Source organism: Tursiops truncatus, chromosome 14 (assembly GCF_011762595.2).
Source record: "Tursiops truncatus isolate mTurTru1 chromosome 14, mTurTru1.mat.Y, whole genome shotgun sequence".
Classification (NCBI taxonomy): domain Eukaryota; kingdom Metazoa; phylum Chordata; class Mammalia; order Artiodactyla; family Delphinidae; genus Tursiops; species Tursiops truncatus.
This window is the reverse complement of record NC_047047.1, coordinates 77,579,385-77,597,765: the sequence shown is the minus strand read 5'-3', so window position 1 is coordinate 77,597,765 and position 18,381 is coordinate 77,579,385. Positions and strand designations below refer to the sequence as shown.

At 36.6% G+C, this 18,381-nt stretch overlaps 1 protein-coding gene across 9 annotated transcripts in view; it reads right to left on the bottom strand.

Annotated features, from left to right (window-relative positions):
* NBAS (NBAS subunit of NRZ tethering complex) overlaps nucleotides 1–18,381 on the bottom strand; it is a 339,915-nt gene that overhangs the window by 216,441 nt on the left and 105,093 nt on the right. For all 9 annotated transcript variants that reach the window (XR_004521674.2, XR_012325807.1, XM_033837994.2 and 6 more), the window contains one exon: nucleotides 1,075–1,158. Coding sequence is in view for 7 of the 9 variants with exons in the window: in XM_033837994.2 (XP_033693885.1) it covers nucleotides 1,075–1,158 (84 nt within the window). In the remaining 2 variants the exon portion in view is untranslated. The remainder of the gene's footprint in view (nucleotides 1–1,074; nucleotides 1,159–18,381) is intronic.

The following is an 18,381-nucleotide window of genomic DNA, read 5'->3' as shown; positions in this document are numbered from 1 at the left end:
TTTGCAGCAACATGGATGGACCTAGAGATTGTCATACTGAGTGAAGTAAGTCAGACAGAGAAAGAGAAATATCGTATGATATCACTTATATGTGGAATCTAAAAAGAAATGATACAAATGAACATATTTACATAACAAAAACAGACTCACAGACTTAGAGAATGAACTTATGGTTACGGGGTGGGGAGGAAGGGTGGAGGAAGGGATAGTTAAGGAGCTTGGGATTGACATGTACACACTACTATATTTAAAAAGGATAACCAACAAGGACCTACTGTATAGCACAGGGAATTCTGCCCACTGTTATGTGGCAGCCTGGCTGGGAGGGGAGTCTGGGGGAGAACGGTTACATGTATATGTATGGCTGAGTTGCTTTGCTGTGCACCTGAAACTATCACAACATTGTTAATCGGCTCAACTCCAATATAAAATAAAAAGTTAAAAAAATTTTTCACTTGCAATGACCATACTACTGGTTAGGGCTTTTATTTAACATTTATCAGACAGACAGTTCACACACATAGTTTTTAAAAAATCCAAAGGCATAAGATGATTCATATCAAATGTAAAACGAGCAGGGAGTATTCACCAGACTTTGAGGAGTGCGGGATAAAGGGGTTCCAATGCTCCTCATCAGGAATTTCAGCCCCACACCTCATCTCCCACCCCCTTCTGTGGGACCTGATGCCTCCATGTTCTGAGGCTTTCCATGGTTAAGTCGTATAAAAGTGAAAATTAAAACTGAATCAAGAACAAAATTGCACACATATCATAAAAACAACTATGAAAATATACCTGTACATGTCAAAGAGTAAAAAGGAATACCCCAAAATGAAAAGAGTTGTTCTACAAGGACCACTTGTAGAATAATTCCTTTGGAGCATTTAACATTTTTCCATTAAAAGAATTTTTAACATACCTTGAGTAAAGTCAAGTTTTTAAAAAAACTTCACTCAAACTCTCAAGCAGGGCCACCATCAAATAAATGACCATCCACCAACACCACCTGCACAGGGCCTTCTATTCATCCACCCCACAAAGAAATGAAGAGCTTTCACGCTGGCTCTTTCTTACCTGCACTCCAACTCCTCACACCAATCTTTATCTCGGTGTTTATGTTCATGCCAAGGAATGATCATCAAGGAGTCACCGTCATAACTTAAAATTAAAAAAAAAAAAAAGCATAAGTATTTAAAATACACATTACCTCAATGGCTGGCAACACAAGGAACATGATGCAAAAGTATCCCTATAACCTTAAACCTACAAGATTCCTGTTTATGGTATGATAAGTGGTACATGATACGTATCATATACAATATGTAAAATTAAAAATACCAAATTGCTGATTTCTCTTTGATCATAAAATGGTTCAAAAGAAAAGAAAAATTCAAAACAAAAAATTTGGCAAAAAACTAAAGGATGGTATGGGTATATTTTCATTCACACGTTCTAAAATACTTATCAAAAGTCCATATTTTATGTTCTTAATGCTAACATAAATGGTCCCTTGCCCTCAAAAAGCTTATAATCTAACTTGCTATGATCACAGAAATGTTCTCTAACTGTGCTATCCAATTCAGTAACCATTAAGCTACATGTACCTATATTAACCACTTGAAATGTGACACTGATACGAAGAAAGAAACCTTTAATATTATTTCATCTTAATTAGTTTTATTTAAAATTTAAATAGCCACATGTGGCTGGTGGTTCCTATATTGGACAGCCTCGACCTAGAGGACAGGTAATAGCCACAGTGAAGAAATAATTCTGCAGGTAAAAAAATATCACTAACAAATGACAGAAGGAGAGTCTAAGAGGAAAAGACAAGTCCTCATTGGATGGAATTAAGAATAAATTAAAAAGGAAGAGTCAGGTAAAGACAGTAGAGTAACACAGCAGAGCAATGTGCTACGCATCAGGAGACAAGGGAAACATAAATGCATCCACCTGTTAACCATCTACACAGTCGTTCGCACATGACTTTCTAAAGTGAAGCACTTCAAACATTACCTCTAAAGTACCTTTTAGTCCTAATATTCCCTAAATCCATGAAAACAATGGAAACATCCTGAATTAAGAATGAAGACAAAAATTCTAAAAACAAATTTCAATTGCCTTGTTTCTACAGTTCAATAAAACACCTTATCTCATATTTGAGAATCAACAGTAGCACTTCCTAAAATTTATCATAGCCTCAGAGAAAGGACCGCACTTTTGTACATTATGAGGTTATGTTTTGCAATTTCTTATCTTACTAAGTTATGAAACATGCCTTGCACAAAAAATACTTCATAAGCGTTTAGAAATTATGTAACTAAAGAGATTAGTCTTCACGTAAAAGGGAACAGAGACCACCGGGCGGGGCGGGTCACAAGGAAAAGAGAAGCTAAAAAGATCTGGAAATGAGCAGGGCTAATTCATCTACCAACAGCATCCCCTTTGAAGTCATTATCATTGGTGCAAAGTATCCGAATTCAAAGTTCCCCATTAGATATTCACAATAAGAAATGTATTACATCATATTTTTAAAACACAGTATTTTACCTGCTTTTTAGCTAGCATGTAATGTCCTAGCAAACTATGTACCAGAGATACATTTTTGAAGGCCTGTGAGTTCACAGGTTAAACTGCAGAGTCATGCAGACAATTACAGTGTTCACTATGGGTGCCCCTGTCACACTACTTCATTTGTCACCAAGTAAAAACTATTTTATTTTCTTCCACATCAGTAACTCATATTTTACCACAGATCACTGAAAAGTAGAAAAGATAACATTTGGATACAATGATGATAATAATGCTCACTCTTCCAACATGAAAATAAATTGTACCAATGGACTGAGGAACAAGGAAAAAAAATAACACACCAAACTATTCCTGCCTTTTCTAATTAAAGCAGTCACGGTTCCACAAGCTACACAAAATGTTTTCCAAAAAATTAAGAAAAACGTTTTCACAAGTTGAGATTTGTATCTTCTATACCAAGTACGTATTAGATACAAGGATCATTACTAAAATGATTAGTAATGGTGTGAGTCTCTCAGCAAAATAACATTTATTTGGTATTTGAAGACTAGAAAATTGTAAAACTTTGTCAAGCTTCAGTAAACAGAAATGGGTAAGAAAACATGCCTATTTTTATCAAAACACACATTAAAGACAAGTTCTGCTCTGAGGCTCACTCCAAAAAGTAGGCCTAATAGAGTCCCAAGTTAATGATGCATTTTTGCTGCATTTTCAAGGCACAGCACAACTAAACGTTTCAACATGTTTCTGAATGTGCTGATCACCACTGATTTAATGATAAGAATACTAGTAGTAATATAAAAGGAACGATCAGCAATAGCATAATCTTTAATATTTATTGATCTCTCACTAGGGACCAGACAGGATGAAATGCTTGTAATATATAATACTTAATTTAGTCCTACCTAACGTAGGTGATACTATCTTCCTCGTATTATACTGAGAACACTGAGGCCCAGGTTAACTTGCCCCTCCTCATAAAGTCAATAAATGACACAGCTAAGGATTCAAACACAGCCCAACAGTTAGAATCCGAAGCTTACCCTTCTGGCTAGTAGATGGCCACCAGGTTAGACAGAGGTACCAGTTAGACTGTGCACAGCAGGTAGAGGGCAATATGAACCTTCCCAAATCTTAATTCAGACGATCCAATAAGGACCTTTTACATGCATATCTGAAGGACACATTTAAACTGAGATATAAAACCAATCTTGACACCATTAGATCACTAGTACTAGTTTCATGAACCTAAATTCTACCAAATAAGGCTTCATCATCAAAACTTACATAAAAAATTAATTAATTAATTAAAATAAAATAAACCTTTCTGCTCTTTGATTTTCTTCCAGGATGCTTCTACAAAGCAAATTATTTTCAAACAAATTTTAGGAGTTTAAAATGCTTGCTACAAAAACACCATAAGTTCTTTATCATGAATCAAATGATAGTGTTTAAGAAGCAGACAGGACATCTTCCCCAGTCAGAATATAAATTTCTTTTCCTTTTTTTTTTTTTAACATCTTTATTGGAGTATACTTGCTTTACAATGGTGTGTTAGTTTCTGCCTTATAACAAAGTGAATCAGCTATACATATACATATATCCCAATATCTCCTCCCTCTTGCGTCTCCCTCCCACCTTCCCTATCCCACCCCTCTAGGTGGTCACAAAGCACGGAGCTGATCTCCCTGTGCTATGCGGCTGCTTCCTACTAGCTATCTATTTTACATTTGGTAGTGTATACATGTACGTGCCACTCTCTCACTTTGTTCCAGCTTACCCTTCCCCCTCCCCATGTCCTCAAGTCCATTCTCTAGTAGGTCTGCATCTTTATTCCCATCCTGCCCCTAGGTTCTTCATGACCATTTTTTTTTTTAGATTCCATATGTATGTGTTACCATACAGTATTTGTTTTTCTCTTTCTGACTTACTTCACTCTGTATGACAGATTCTAGGTCCATCCACCTCACTACAAATAACTCAATTTTGTTTCTTTTTATGGCTGAGGAATATTCCATTGTATATATGTGCCACATCTTCTTTATCCATTCATCTGTCGATGGACACTTAGGTTGCTTCCATGTCCTGGCTATTGTAAATAGTGCTGCAGTGAACACTGTGGTACATAACTCTTTTTGAATTATGGTTTTCTCAGGGTATACACCCAGTAGTGGGACTGCTGGGTCGTATGGTAGTTCTATTTTTAGTTTTTTTAAGGAACCTCCATACTGTTCTCCATAGTGGCTATATCAATTTACATTCGCACCAATAGTGCAAGAGAGTTCCCTTTTCTCTACACCCTCTCCAGCATTTACTGTTTGTAGATTTTTTGATGATGGCCATTCTGACTGGTGTGAGGTGACATCTCATTGCCGTTTTGACTTGCATTTCTCTAATGATTAATGATGTTGAGCATTCTTTCATGAGCTTCTTAAGGGCAGAATTTTTGTTTGTTTTGTGTATTGCCATATCCTCAAAGCTAAAACAGTGCCTGACATTTAGCAGACTCTAAAATAATGTGTCAACTAAATTAATTAATTGAAAGCACAACAAAGATTTTTTTAGAGTGATCTCACGAGTATCACAAAAATTCAAAATTGGAATAGAGCAATAAAAGGACTTACAGTTACATCAAGGAGGTATATTTATATGGAATGTGTAGATCTGACAGTGAGAACAAGAATACTTTCCTGATATAGATTATTATCCTGATGAAAGGGCAAGCTATACTGGTGATGGTATACAGCTACAATCTAGATTATTTAACATGTCATATTACACTTATGGGGGAAAAGTGATTTCAGAATACATATTTTCCAAAATCTGACCATTTTTTACACTTCAAAATAATTGATTAGTTCTATCATTACCATCTTTAATGTACCCATATTTTAGCTACTTATTCTTTCATAAGGTAAACAGAATGATAGAATGCTTAATAAAATTCAGAGGAAAACGTTTTCATTAATTCTGTTCCCAACAAAAATATTAGCCATGTAAATTAATCACTAAGTGGATTAGGTGAAAATGTGGTTAAAAAAACCTAGAAAACACAACTGTTCCTTCTAAAGAACTGCAGAAAGTTTGGTTAGTTGCAAAACTTACACTTTGAATCTAAAGTTCTATAAACACAAAATAACATTTACATACTCTTTTTTTTTTTTTTTGCAGTACGCAGGCCTCTCACTGTTGTGGCCTCTCCCATTGCGGGGCACAGGCTCCGGACGCGCAGGCTCAGCGGCCATGGCTCACAGGCCCAGCCGCTCTGCGGCATGTGGGACCTTCCCGGACCGGGGCACGAACCCGTGTCCCCCGCATCGGCAGGCAGACTCCCAACTACTGTGCCACCAGGGAAGCCCTTTACATACTCTTTATTGCATCTTTTTCTTCTCTTGTTTCTATTTTGCTAGGGAAGACTTAGAAATTAAATGCATCATCCCCACTAAAAAAACGAAGTACATGGTAAACTTAAATTATCTCTTTACAAAATAATGGCTGCTTTTGCTTAATTTGAGGATTCTTTATATTAGAGCCCTGCTCGTTGTTTTATGGCAAACAATAAGCTTTGCCAGTTTCATCTGAAGGTTACATTTATCTGTCAGCAGAAAAGGAATGACTATAACAAGTTCTATTATGTTCAACTATTCTCTCACCAATTATTTCCCACACTAAATATAAATGTTTTATTTCAAAGAAATTTTATCAGGAATAAGCTTACAAAAAGTTCTTTTATTCGTGTTCTATGCCTTGGAAACAAAAGCCTAAACAGACAGCGTATTCCTACTAATTGCCACCTTTCATGCACTGGTTTTAAGATGTGAAGTTATATTTATTTCTGTTATTTAGCACAGAAGAAAATGTTCTGGAAAAGACAGGACAAAAAATAATAATTTGGGCCTACGTGTATAACTACATGTGATTACCATCACTGAATAAGTCAAACGTGATCAGAAACTCAAGGGGAAACCAATTAAAAAACTAGTTATCACTCAGAACACCAAGTCTGAAAGAAAAAATGTAAAGACATCAGAGTTCTCCTCCAGTTCAATGGGATTCAATTTCATTAATAAGTGACTTAGAAAATACAGAATCAGCTAATAAGATATCCTGAAACTTAACAGTATTCTCAGATGTTAGCAATGTGTAAAAGAGAAACAAGAGTTAAAAAAAAAAAACAAAAAACCCCACACTAAGATTTGACTTCTCCTCCGCCACTACTTTAATCTCTGGGACCCAGCTGCCTCATCTATTAGTAAATACTGTAATATTATGTGCCCAAAATGAAGATGGGACTAGAGCAATGTTTTCTTGAATTCTAATCCAGAATAACTAGAGCGTGCTCTTCGAAGTCTAACCTCTGTGTCAGAACTGTGATACCACCCTGCAGAAACACGTAATCTTGACCAAGCTATCCAATATGCCTGTGCTTCAATTTCCTCATTAGTGAAATAGGGATAAGAATCTAAATTGCGGAAGGATCAAATTAGAACATATAAAGCCTTCAGAACCGTACCTCGTATACAGTAAAAGTTTATCCATCATAAAAACCATCAATATTATTAATGCTACCAAGAAGGTTTTTCATGTGTAGTGAAATACAGGACATACATGACTGACTGTCATTTCAAGATCTACTTTATGATAGATAGTAACACCATATTAAGAATCATATCAATGATTATATTTACAAATGCCTAACAATGGCAATAAACTCTGCTGACATCATACCGGGTATAAGGCACCTGACCAATGCAACAAATAGTAACAAGAGAATTTGAGGAGCTGATTTACAAGGTAGTAGTAAGTAACATTTTCCACAAGGCATCATCTCTCTCCCAAATGCTTACAGTCAACTTTGAAAATAAATATTTAACCATGAGCAAAGGATGATTTGATTATTTCTAAGGAAAACTAGTCGTAAAATCATTAAAGTTTAAGGGAAAGGCACAAACTCCAACAGAGAACCACTGAAGAAATTTCCAGAAAAGTTAGTTATAAATAATTGAGAAAGGACGCTATTCACGTAGGTGTTTAATGTCAACAAAACAAGGGGCAAAGGATGAATAGAGACATCAATGATATGAAAATTGCCCCCCATACCACTACCACTATCACCCGCCCCTTGAACAAATGACTGATTTTGAAGAAGAGACACTGAAGGTCCTCAGAAAAATGAAGAATACCTATCCTTGCTACAAGGAAAGTCACTAGGGTAAAAAAAGCATTCTCAAACCCAGTTTCAACAGCCTATACTTAAATAAGAATAAGCTAAAATGAATAACATCTTTAAAAAATCAAACAAAACATTTATATAATAATTTTTATGACTGGGGAAATCAAGATGGCAGAGAAGTAAGGTGCTGAGCTCACCTGCCCTACGAACTCATCAAAAACACAGCTATACATCTACAGGTGGAGCAACTCTAGCTGAAAACACCCTGGAGACTAGAAAAAAGTCGCTTCTATTTACAACCAAGGCTGTAAAAAAAGATTCACACAGAGGTGGGCAGGAAGGGAGAAGAGATCAGGTCGGAACCTGTGTCCCTAGAAGGGGACACAGAAGAGGAAGGGGATATCAGAGAGTCAGGGATCCTCCCTAGGGAATGAGGGATTTGAGATACATGTTAGACAACCCAGACCTGTGGTCCCACACCAGGAAGACAAGTCCCATTAACTGTACTGAAAATCAGTGGGACTTACTTACTTAGAAACTGAGATATAAAATACGACCTCAAAAGCACAAAACATGGAGAGGGGATGAAAAAACGTAGATCTTTTTGAATGTGTCTGAACTTAAATGACTACCAGTTTGAAAAAAAGTAGATATAGCTATAGGTCAACATATATGAACCCCAGGGTAACTACAAATCAAAAACCTACAACAGATACACAAAATCTAGAGAGAAAGGAACACAATTATAACGCTAAAGGGAATAGACTAAAAGAAGAAAAGAACAGAGAAGAACTATAAAAAACAACCAGAAAACAAGTAACAAAATGGCACTAAGGGTATACCTATCAGTAGTCACTTTAATTGTCAATGGACCAAATGCTCCAATCTAAAGATACAGAATGAAGCAACAAGGACCTACTGTATAGGAGAGGGAACTATATTTGATATCTGGTAATAACCTATAATGGAAAAGAATCTTAAAAAGAATATACATATGTAGGTAAACAATCACTTTGCTGTACACCTGAAACTAACACAACACTGTAAATTAACTATACCTCAATATTTTAATGGTTTCAAAAAAAAAAGATATAGGGTGACTGATTAAAAAAAAAAGACATACCCATATGTTGCCTGCAAGAGACTTACTTCAGAGCTAAAGATGCACACAGACTGAAAGGGAGAGAATGGAAAAAGATATTCCATGTAAACGGAAACAAAAGGAAAGCTGGTGTAGCAAACTCTTATCAGACAAAGTAGGCTTTAAAATGAAGTCTATAACAAACAGACAAAGAAGGGCGCCACATAATAATAAAAGGGTCAATCGAAGAAGAGGATATAGCATGTGTAAACATATATGCACCTAACATGGGAGCACCTAAATATACAGAGCAAGTATTAACAGACATAAAGGGAGAAATTAACAATAATACAGTAACAGTAGGGGAATTTAACCCACCAGTTACATCAATGGACAGATCATCCAGACAAGAAAAAGAAATAAAAGGCATCCAAAATGGAAGGGAAGAAGTAAATCTGCCACTATTTGAAGATGACATGATACTACATATAGAAAAGCCTAAAGTCTCCACCAGAAAAACTATTAGAACTAACGAATGAATTCAGTAAAGTTGCAGGACACAAAATTAATAGACAGAAATCTGTTACTCTTCTATACACTAATAATGAACTATAACAGAAAGCAAGAAAACAATTCTGTTTAAATTTCACCAAAAAGAAAACACCTAATAAATAAACTTAACCAAGGAAGTGAAAGATGTACACTCTGAAAACTATAAAACACTGATGAAGGAAATTGAAGATGATAACAAGAAAGGAAAGGTATCCCATGTTTATGTATTAGAAGAATTAATACTGTTAAAATGTCCATATTATCCAAAGCAATCTACAGATTTAATGCAATTCCTATCAAAATACCAATGACGTTTTTTACAGAACTAGAACAAATAATCCTAAAATTGATATGGAACCAAAAAAGACCCTGAATAGCCAAAGCAATCTTGAGAAAAAAGAACAAAGCTGGAGGTATCTTGCTCCCTGACTTCAGACTATACTATAAAGCTACAGTAATCAAAACAGTATGGCATTGGCACAAAAACAGACACACAGATCCACAGAACACAACAGAGAGTCCAGAAATAGGCCCACACACATATGGTCAATTAATCTTCAACAAAGGAGGCAAGAATACACAATGGGAAAAAGACAGACTCTTCAATAAGTAGTGCTGGTAAAACTGGACAGCTACATGTAAAAGAATAAAATTAGAACATTTTTTCACACCATATACAAAGAAAAATGCAAAATGGATTGAAGACCTAAATGTAAGATTGGAAACCATAAAACTCTTAGAATAAAACATAGGTAGGACACTCCTTAACATAAATCATGGCAATATTGTTTTGGATTTCTTTTGGAGAGGCAAGATAGGGGTAGAGGATTAAAAGGTACAAACTACTACTATTTATTACATAACTACTTTATGTAATAAATAAGATATATGGATATATTGTACAGATAGGGAATTGAGCCAATATTTTATAGTAACTTTAAATGGATTATAATCTATAAAAACACTGAATTACTATGTTGTATGCCTGAAACTAATATAATATTTTAAATCAACTATACTTTAATTTTTAAATATTTCCTTATATTGTTTCATTTCACCATCAAAGAATCATTTGAATTAAGATATGGTCTTGCTATCTCAGTAAAAATATCATTTGAATTCTCTAAAATCCATCATTGCATTAAATAAGAAAACAATATTTTAAAAAATAATAATTTAAATTTAATACTAATTTAATAACACTTTCTTCCATTCAGCATTTGGTGTTATACATATAACAAATATGTAAATGTATATTTTTCATTTTTATTTTCCTGATGATTTTCATATTTATAATGCTGTACCTATGGAAAATATGGTCTTCAAAAATTAACCTATGCACCCATGGTCAATTAATCTACAACAAAGGAGGCAGGAATTTACAATGAAGAAAGGACAGCCTCTTCAATAAGTGGTGCTGGGGAAACTAGACAGCTATATGAGAAAGAATGAAATTAGGACATTCTCTAACACCATATACAAGAATAAATTCAGAATTAATTAAAGACCTAAATGTAAGACCGAATACTATAAAACTCCTAGAGGAAAACATAGGCAGAACACTCTTTGACATAAATCACAGCAATTTTGGATCCATCTCCTACAGCAATGGAAATAAAAACAAAACTTTTTTAAATGGGACCTAATTAAACTCAAAAGCTTTTACACAGCAAAGGAAACCATAAACAAAACAAAAAGACAACCTACAGAATGGGAAAAAATGTTTGCAAATGATGCCACTGACAGGGATTAATTTCCAAAATATACAAACAGCTCATATAGCTCAACATCAAAAACAAAAACAAAAAACCCAATCAAAAAATGGGCACAAGATCTAAATAGATATTTCTCCAAAGAAGACATACAGATGGCCAACAGGCATATGAAGAAATACTCAGCATCCCTAATCATTAGAGAAATGCATATGAAAACAAAAATGAGGTATCACCTCACTCCGGTCAGAATGGCCACCATCAAAAAGTCTACAAATAATAAATGCTGGAGAGGGTGTTGAGAAAAAGGAACCCTCCTACACTACTGGCGGGAATGTAAATCGGTACAACCACTATGGAGAACAGTATTCAGGGCCCTCAAAAATCTAAAAATAGGGCTCCCCTTGTGGCGCAGTGGTTGAGAGTCCGCCTGCCGATGCAGGAGACATGGGTTCGTGCCCCGGTCCGGGAAGATCCCACATGCCGCGGAGCGGCTGGGCCCGTGAGCCATGGCCACTGAGCCTGCGCGTCCGGAGCCTGTGCTCCGCAACGGGAGAGGCCACGACAGTGAGAGGCCCGCGTACCGCAAAAAAAAAAAAAAAAATCTAAAAATAGCTCTGCCATATGATCCAGCAATCCCACTCCTGGGCATGTATCTGAAGAAAACCATAAGTCAAAAAGATACATGCACCCCAATGTTCATTGCAGCACTATTTACAATAGCCAAGACAAGATGCAACCTAAATGTCCATCAACAGATGAATGGATAAAGATGTGGTGTGTGTGTGTGTATACACACACACACACACACACACACACACACACAATGGAATATTAGCCATAAAAAAGAATGAAATAATGTGATTTGCAGCACACATTATTTGGCTGGATGGACCTAGAGATTATCATGCTAAGTGCAGTAAGCCAGACAAAGACAAATATCACATAATATCACTTATATGTGGATGATAATGATATAAACGAACTTATTTACAAAACAGAAATAGCCCCACAGACACAGAAAACAAACTTATGGTTACTAAAGGGGAAAGGTGGGGGAAGGATAAATTAGGAGTTTGGAATTAACACATACACACTACTACATATAAAACAGATAACCAACAAGGACCTACTGTATAGCACAGGGAACTATACTCAATATTTTGTAATAACCTACAAGGAAAAAGAATCTGAAAAAGAATAATATATGTATGGATCACTTTGCTATACACCTGAAACTAACACAACATGGTAAATCGACTATACTTCAATTAAAAAAAACAATGGGCTCAACTTAAAAGTGGTGAATTACAATTTCCATTTATAGTAATCAACCAAACTTTATATTCGAGGTTGCCAGTACTTCATTCAGTGAGGGAGAATACATATTAAATGTGATGATACTGAAAGATCTGAGGTATAAGAGTCAAATAAGAATCGATGAGGAATATCTTCACACTGGGGAGGCCCAAAACTACATGTCCACAACTATCAAAAGGGATGTATGGATAATAGGAGAGAAATCCAATCCATTGCACTCTGTGCTCTGTGTTACTTAGACTGACCCAGAACCAGCAAAGAGAATAACGGTAAGGCCCTTATTTCATGTTACTTCAAGACAACAAGACCCACAACAAAGATAAAAGTATATGACAACTGAATTTATCAGCTATAAAACTAATGAAATATACCAAAATGTTCATGAATTGTATCAACGTACATTATAAACCCTGACCATATATAAGGTTGTACTGCTAAGAGTTTGAACAAAAGGATTAGAGAGGAAAAGAAGAGTTTTTCTTATCTCCTTTTTATTCATATCACCAAATAAAGCAGCATAAATAATGCCCATGCAGATCCCAAGCCACAGGAAGATTGATTTCCTCGTTGTCACCCTTCAAAAATCCCTGCATATTCCTACTTACAGACCTGTACTAAATGGACATTTCACACACCATCTATAAAGCTATCCAACGTTGTCCAGTCTATAGCTGACACTTATAAAATGCTTATAATGTGTGAGAACAACTATAAAGTTCTAAGCTATTACACACACACACACACACACACACACACACACACACACACACACAAATTCAGCAATCCTGAGAGACAGACAATATCCTTTCCCATTTTACCGTAGAGGACACAAAGACACAGAAACGTTTACTTAGTAACTCGTCCGAAGTCTCACAACTAAAATGCTGCAGCTGGGATTTGAAGCCAGGCAGTCTGTTTCCAGAGCCTGTGCTCTCAGACACTATGATGTCCTACTTAGCTGAACCCCACCTCTCCCAGCTCAAATTCCCACTTTTCTCAGACGTTTCTATGACCATTCCAGGCACTGCTTTCTTCCTGTTCTAAATTCTCACTACTAATAACTGCACAATTCATCTGGCATTTACTCTTACTTAACCTTAAGAAAATATACATAAGGTGGTACATTTGTCTCATGTTTTCATGAAGTTCTTTAATTTCCTAGTACATATTTTGTATCCCCACTAAAAGTAAATTTTTTCCTTTCTTGTAAATATTCCTTTGCATCCACCACAGCTCCTAGCGGTGTTACATGCATAGCAATAATATATCATCATTTTAACTAAATTTATATAAATGCATTATTTCATTTAATCCTCAAACACCCCATAAGTTAAATATTATGATTATAAATTTGCAGGTAAGTAAACTCTATGAGCTCAAAAATCATCATTGACTTACTGAATGAATCAATGATTCAATGATCAATAGAAACAGATCCACTGATATTCTTTTAATTCTAAAAGCAGAGCTCTCAAAAACAAGTAACAAGAAAACTCTTAAGAACTCAAAATATAAGATTCAGTCGAGATATAAATGAACAATAAATGAAAAATATAAAAGTCAATTTAGGAGGAAGACTACATACCTAAGACTGTGTAGCCAACTCTTTCAGCACTTATCTCACTGCTGCTGTAATTATCTGTATACATGTCTTCCAGAGAATGAGCACTTTATACCCTCAGCACCTAACTTAAAGAAGAATCTCAGCAAAATGATTAAATCAAGTAGTTAATTAGATAACTTCTTTAAGAAAGGAAGCACTGTGACTCTAACTTCTGAAAAACTCTTCAAAGAGAAAAATGTGTACTTCAGAAACCAAGTTGTATAACGGCAGTAAGAAGAAAAATATGTGGCTATAAGATACATGAAAAGAAAAAGAAAGAACAGTAACCTAATCTAAATGGATAGAAAACTAGTATGATTCATGGCAGGCATAGTTACAATGTTATCTTTAACTGTGTCAATCAATGTAGTGTTCATTAAAGGAAAAAAACTGAAACCTCTGCTGTTCCCAGATCAAGCAGCTTACCAGACTTTCTTCCAGATTACTAAACCCTGCATGTACTTCTGTTACTGCTGTCAGTGCACTGAATTACAATTATCTGTGTCTTGCTCCTTTACTAAACTGTAAGCTCCTTCAAAGCTTGAGTCATTTTTCTATCCTTCATTCAATACCTGGCATGCATTTAAACCTCACTAAATATTTAATGGATGAATGGATGATGGACAGACTGAAAGATAGATGGATAAATCTGAATAAATGAAAAAACGAAAACTACCCGAAAACCACAGGGGTATTTACATCTCAAGATCAATATGCTTTCCCTGTAACTAAAGATTTTGATAATGCACCTGACGTTTATTCAAAAGTTTCTGATTTAAAGTTTCTAAAATGGACTGTAGGACTCCCTATCTCGCAGCCATGCCATTAGCAACACTGCAGTACTGCAGACCACAGCTGACTCTTGGCCTGCATGTAGGAGCGTAAATAAGCACAAAGAGATGTGGCATGTCCTCAGCTTTCAATAAACAAAGAGGCACAAAAGACTGTTTGCTCTGAGATACAAGTCTATTTACAGCCTTTCCATCATGAGTCTTCTAAGTCTAGGCCAAATTACACTGCAGACTGACAATAACCACGACTGAAGAAATGAAAACCCCAGAAATAAAGAGGGAGAGGCTCTGGTGTCAATTCCACAGGCTGTGATTGGGAAGACAATGGTGTATGTGCCTGCAGTGCTAGTTATCCTAACACATCTCTACTGCTGATGAGCTTCAAAGTTAAACTAGAGACGGTAGGAAGAGAATGAAAGCAAGACACTGGAGAATTTGAAGGAAATGAGTCTCATTTTTTTATATAGATTCTTAACTATGTAATAAACACTCATTCACAAAATCAGAGACAGGAAGTACAGAAAGTGATCTGGGAATCGAGCCCGGAATAAAAACAAAGTCCAAATTATCCACAAGGAAAACAATAACAAATAAATACCTCTATATCTGCATTGCTAGATCATGTTCTATAATTTTCAGATTAAAGAAACACATACAGATTAATTTACCCCATTAAAAATTCAGAAACCTATTTAGATCAACTGTATAGCTGACCTAAGCTAACCTTCTAGTATACACAGTAAGGTACCTGGTGAAACTCAGAGGTGTAATTGAATAAACCAACAGAATTGGGGAAAGGACAAAGCATGTTCCATAACAACTGAGATACGAACTCTACTAATGAGATGAATAAACCTAAATGTCTGGCATCCAATAAAAAATACAAGGTATGCAAAAAAGTACGCAATTATGGCCCACAACCAGGAGAATAATCAATTTCCAAGAAACGCCAATAACATGATAAGGAAAGACATAGAAAATAAAGAAGACCCAAATGTAACTCCTAGGAATAAAAAATTCAGCAGCTAAGATGAAGAACACACTGATGGGGCTTCCCTGGCGGCACAGTGGTTGAGAGTCCGCCTGCCGATGCAGGGGACACGGGTTCGTGCCCCGGTCCGGGAATATCCTACATGCTGTGGAGCGGCTGGGCCCGTAAGCCATGGTCGCTGAGCCTGCGTGTCCGGAGTCTGTGCTCGCAACAGGGGAGAGGCCACAACAGTGAGAGGGCCGCATACGGCAAAAAAAAAAAACAAAAAAAACAAAAAAAAAAACACACTGATGTCATTAAGAGCAGACACTGCAAAAGAAAAGATTCATAAGTTTATAAAGACATAGTAATAGGAACTATCCAAAATGAAACACAGAGGAGAAAAATACTGAAAAAAGTTAACTGTGAGACAGAATCAAGTGGCTAACACACACGTAAGTGGAGTCCCAGTAAAGAGTATGCATACTGGGGATGGGAGGAGGAAGAGGAAAAATACCTGAAGAAATAACAGGCATGAATTTCCTAAATTTAGCACAGAAGATCCAAGAAAGTCAATAAGCAACAATCAGAATAAACCTGAAGGGACTTCTCTGGTGGCACAGTGGTTAAGAATCCACCTGCCAATGTAGGGGACACAGGTTTGAGCCCCGGTCCGCGAAGATCCCACATGCCGTGGAGCAACTAAGCCCGTGCGCCACAACTACTGAGCCTGCGCTCTCGAGCCCGTGAGCCAGAATTACTGAAGCCCGTGCACCCAGAGCCCGTGCTCTGCAACAAGAGAAGCCACCGCAACGAGCAGCCCGTGCACCACAACAAAGAGTAGCCCCGCTCGCAGCAACTGGAGAAAGCCTGCGTGCAACAACGAAGACCCAACACAGCCAAAAATAAATAAATTAAATAAATAAATTAAAAAAAAATACTTTCCTGCTAAAAAATGCTAACCATCATTAGAGCCTTCAGCAAGTCATAATCTTTTTGCAACAGTAACATCAAAGATTACTAATCACAGATCATATAACAAATATAATAATGAAAAAGTTTGAAATATTGCAGAAATTACCAAAATGTGACACAAAGTGAGCAAATGCTGTTGGAAAAAATGGTGCCCATAGTCTTGCCTGATGTAGGGTTGCCACAAACCTTCCATTTGTAAAAGACACGGTATCTGTGAAGCACAATAAAGCAAAGTGCAATAAAACAAGGTCTGCCTGTAAATGGTCTAAGCAAGCCAATTAAAAGGCAGAGACTGCTAGGCAAAACAGCAAGATTCAGCTACATTCTGTCTACAACAAACATACTTTAAACATAAAAAACCAAAATGTCATTGTACATCCAGCATTAGAAAAATAAGAGAGGTATTCATTTAAAGAACATCAGAAATCTGACCTCTGTTGAGGTAAAACAGTCCCATAAACCACTCCATATGTTTAAGAGACAAAACTAAGCTGTCATGTTATAAGTCAGGGTAGCAGTTCTGTTGGGTGAGGTGACCAGAAGAGGGTGGAAGGAGAGGGCACAGGGAGGCTGGTTATGTCTGTTTCTTAATCTTGTTCAGTTTATGACAGTTCATCAAATTGCCCATTTATGATTTGTTCATTTTCCTACATCTACAAGTCAATAAAAAGTGAAATTAAAAATTTTAACTTCACTTGAACAATGCTCAAGTTTTGACTAATAATCTGGAATGTCAAGGCACCTGATACCAGAAAAGGGGTACTGTCACAGATGAGAAATGAAAGCATTGGTGTCATCAAGGAGGAACATTCCCTATTACAATTTTGCATTTTGTTTATTCATCAGTCTTTTAAAGTCTACTTAATGCACTTAAAACTAAAATATATCTATTATGACATTCCCATCGACAGGTACCAAAAACTGCTGCTGCTACTGCTACAGCCATATCCACTATTAACACAACCACTGCTGTACACTGAATGCCGATTATATGCTAGGAACTGCGCTAGGTAACATTACCTCTTAGGTTACTAAACCATCACAATCCCTCCACAATTTCCCCATTTCACACTTGACAAAACTAAAGTTCTGAGAAGCTAAGCGACTTCCCAAAAGTAACACAGCTAGCAAGTTCAGGACCAGGACACACACCCATGTTTCTGACTGAAAGCCTCTTGTTCCTTCCAGTGTACCATACTATCGTTTCTCTACATCAAGTATGTGTCAATGCCAGGCATGCGATCCCAACATTTGTACATATCATGGATTTTTTCCACGGTTATTACATATAGCATCTAAACTTTTAGGATTAAAAAATGGTACACACTGAGGTCAAAACATTTCTTAAAATAATGCAGATGCTTTGTGGCCTCTCCCATTGCGGAGCACAGGCTCCGGACGCGCAGGCTCAGCGGCCATGGCTCACGGGCCCAGCCGCTCCGCGGCATGTGGGATCTTCCCAGACTGGGGCACGAACCCGTGTCCCCTGCATCGGCAGGCAGACTCTCAACCACTGCGCCACCAGGGAAGCCCCCAATGTGATTCTTAATAGACTTTTACTTACTACAAATACAATATTTAAACAGGCTGGCCTGTATCAGAAATTGGAAAAAATGCATCACAGAGTTATTTATATGTTCGTTAAACACATGTGATAAAGAGATTCACTGCT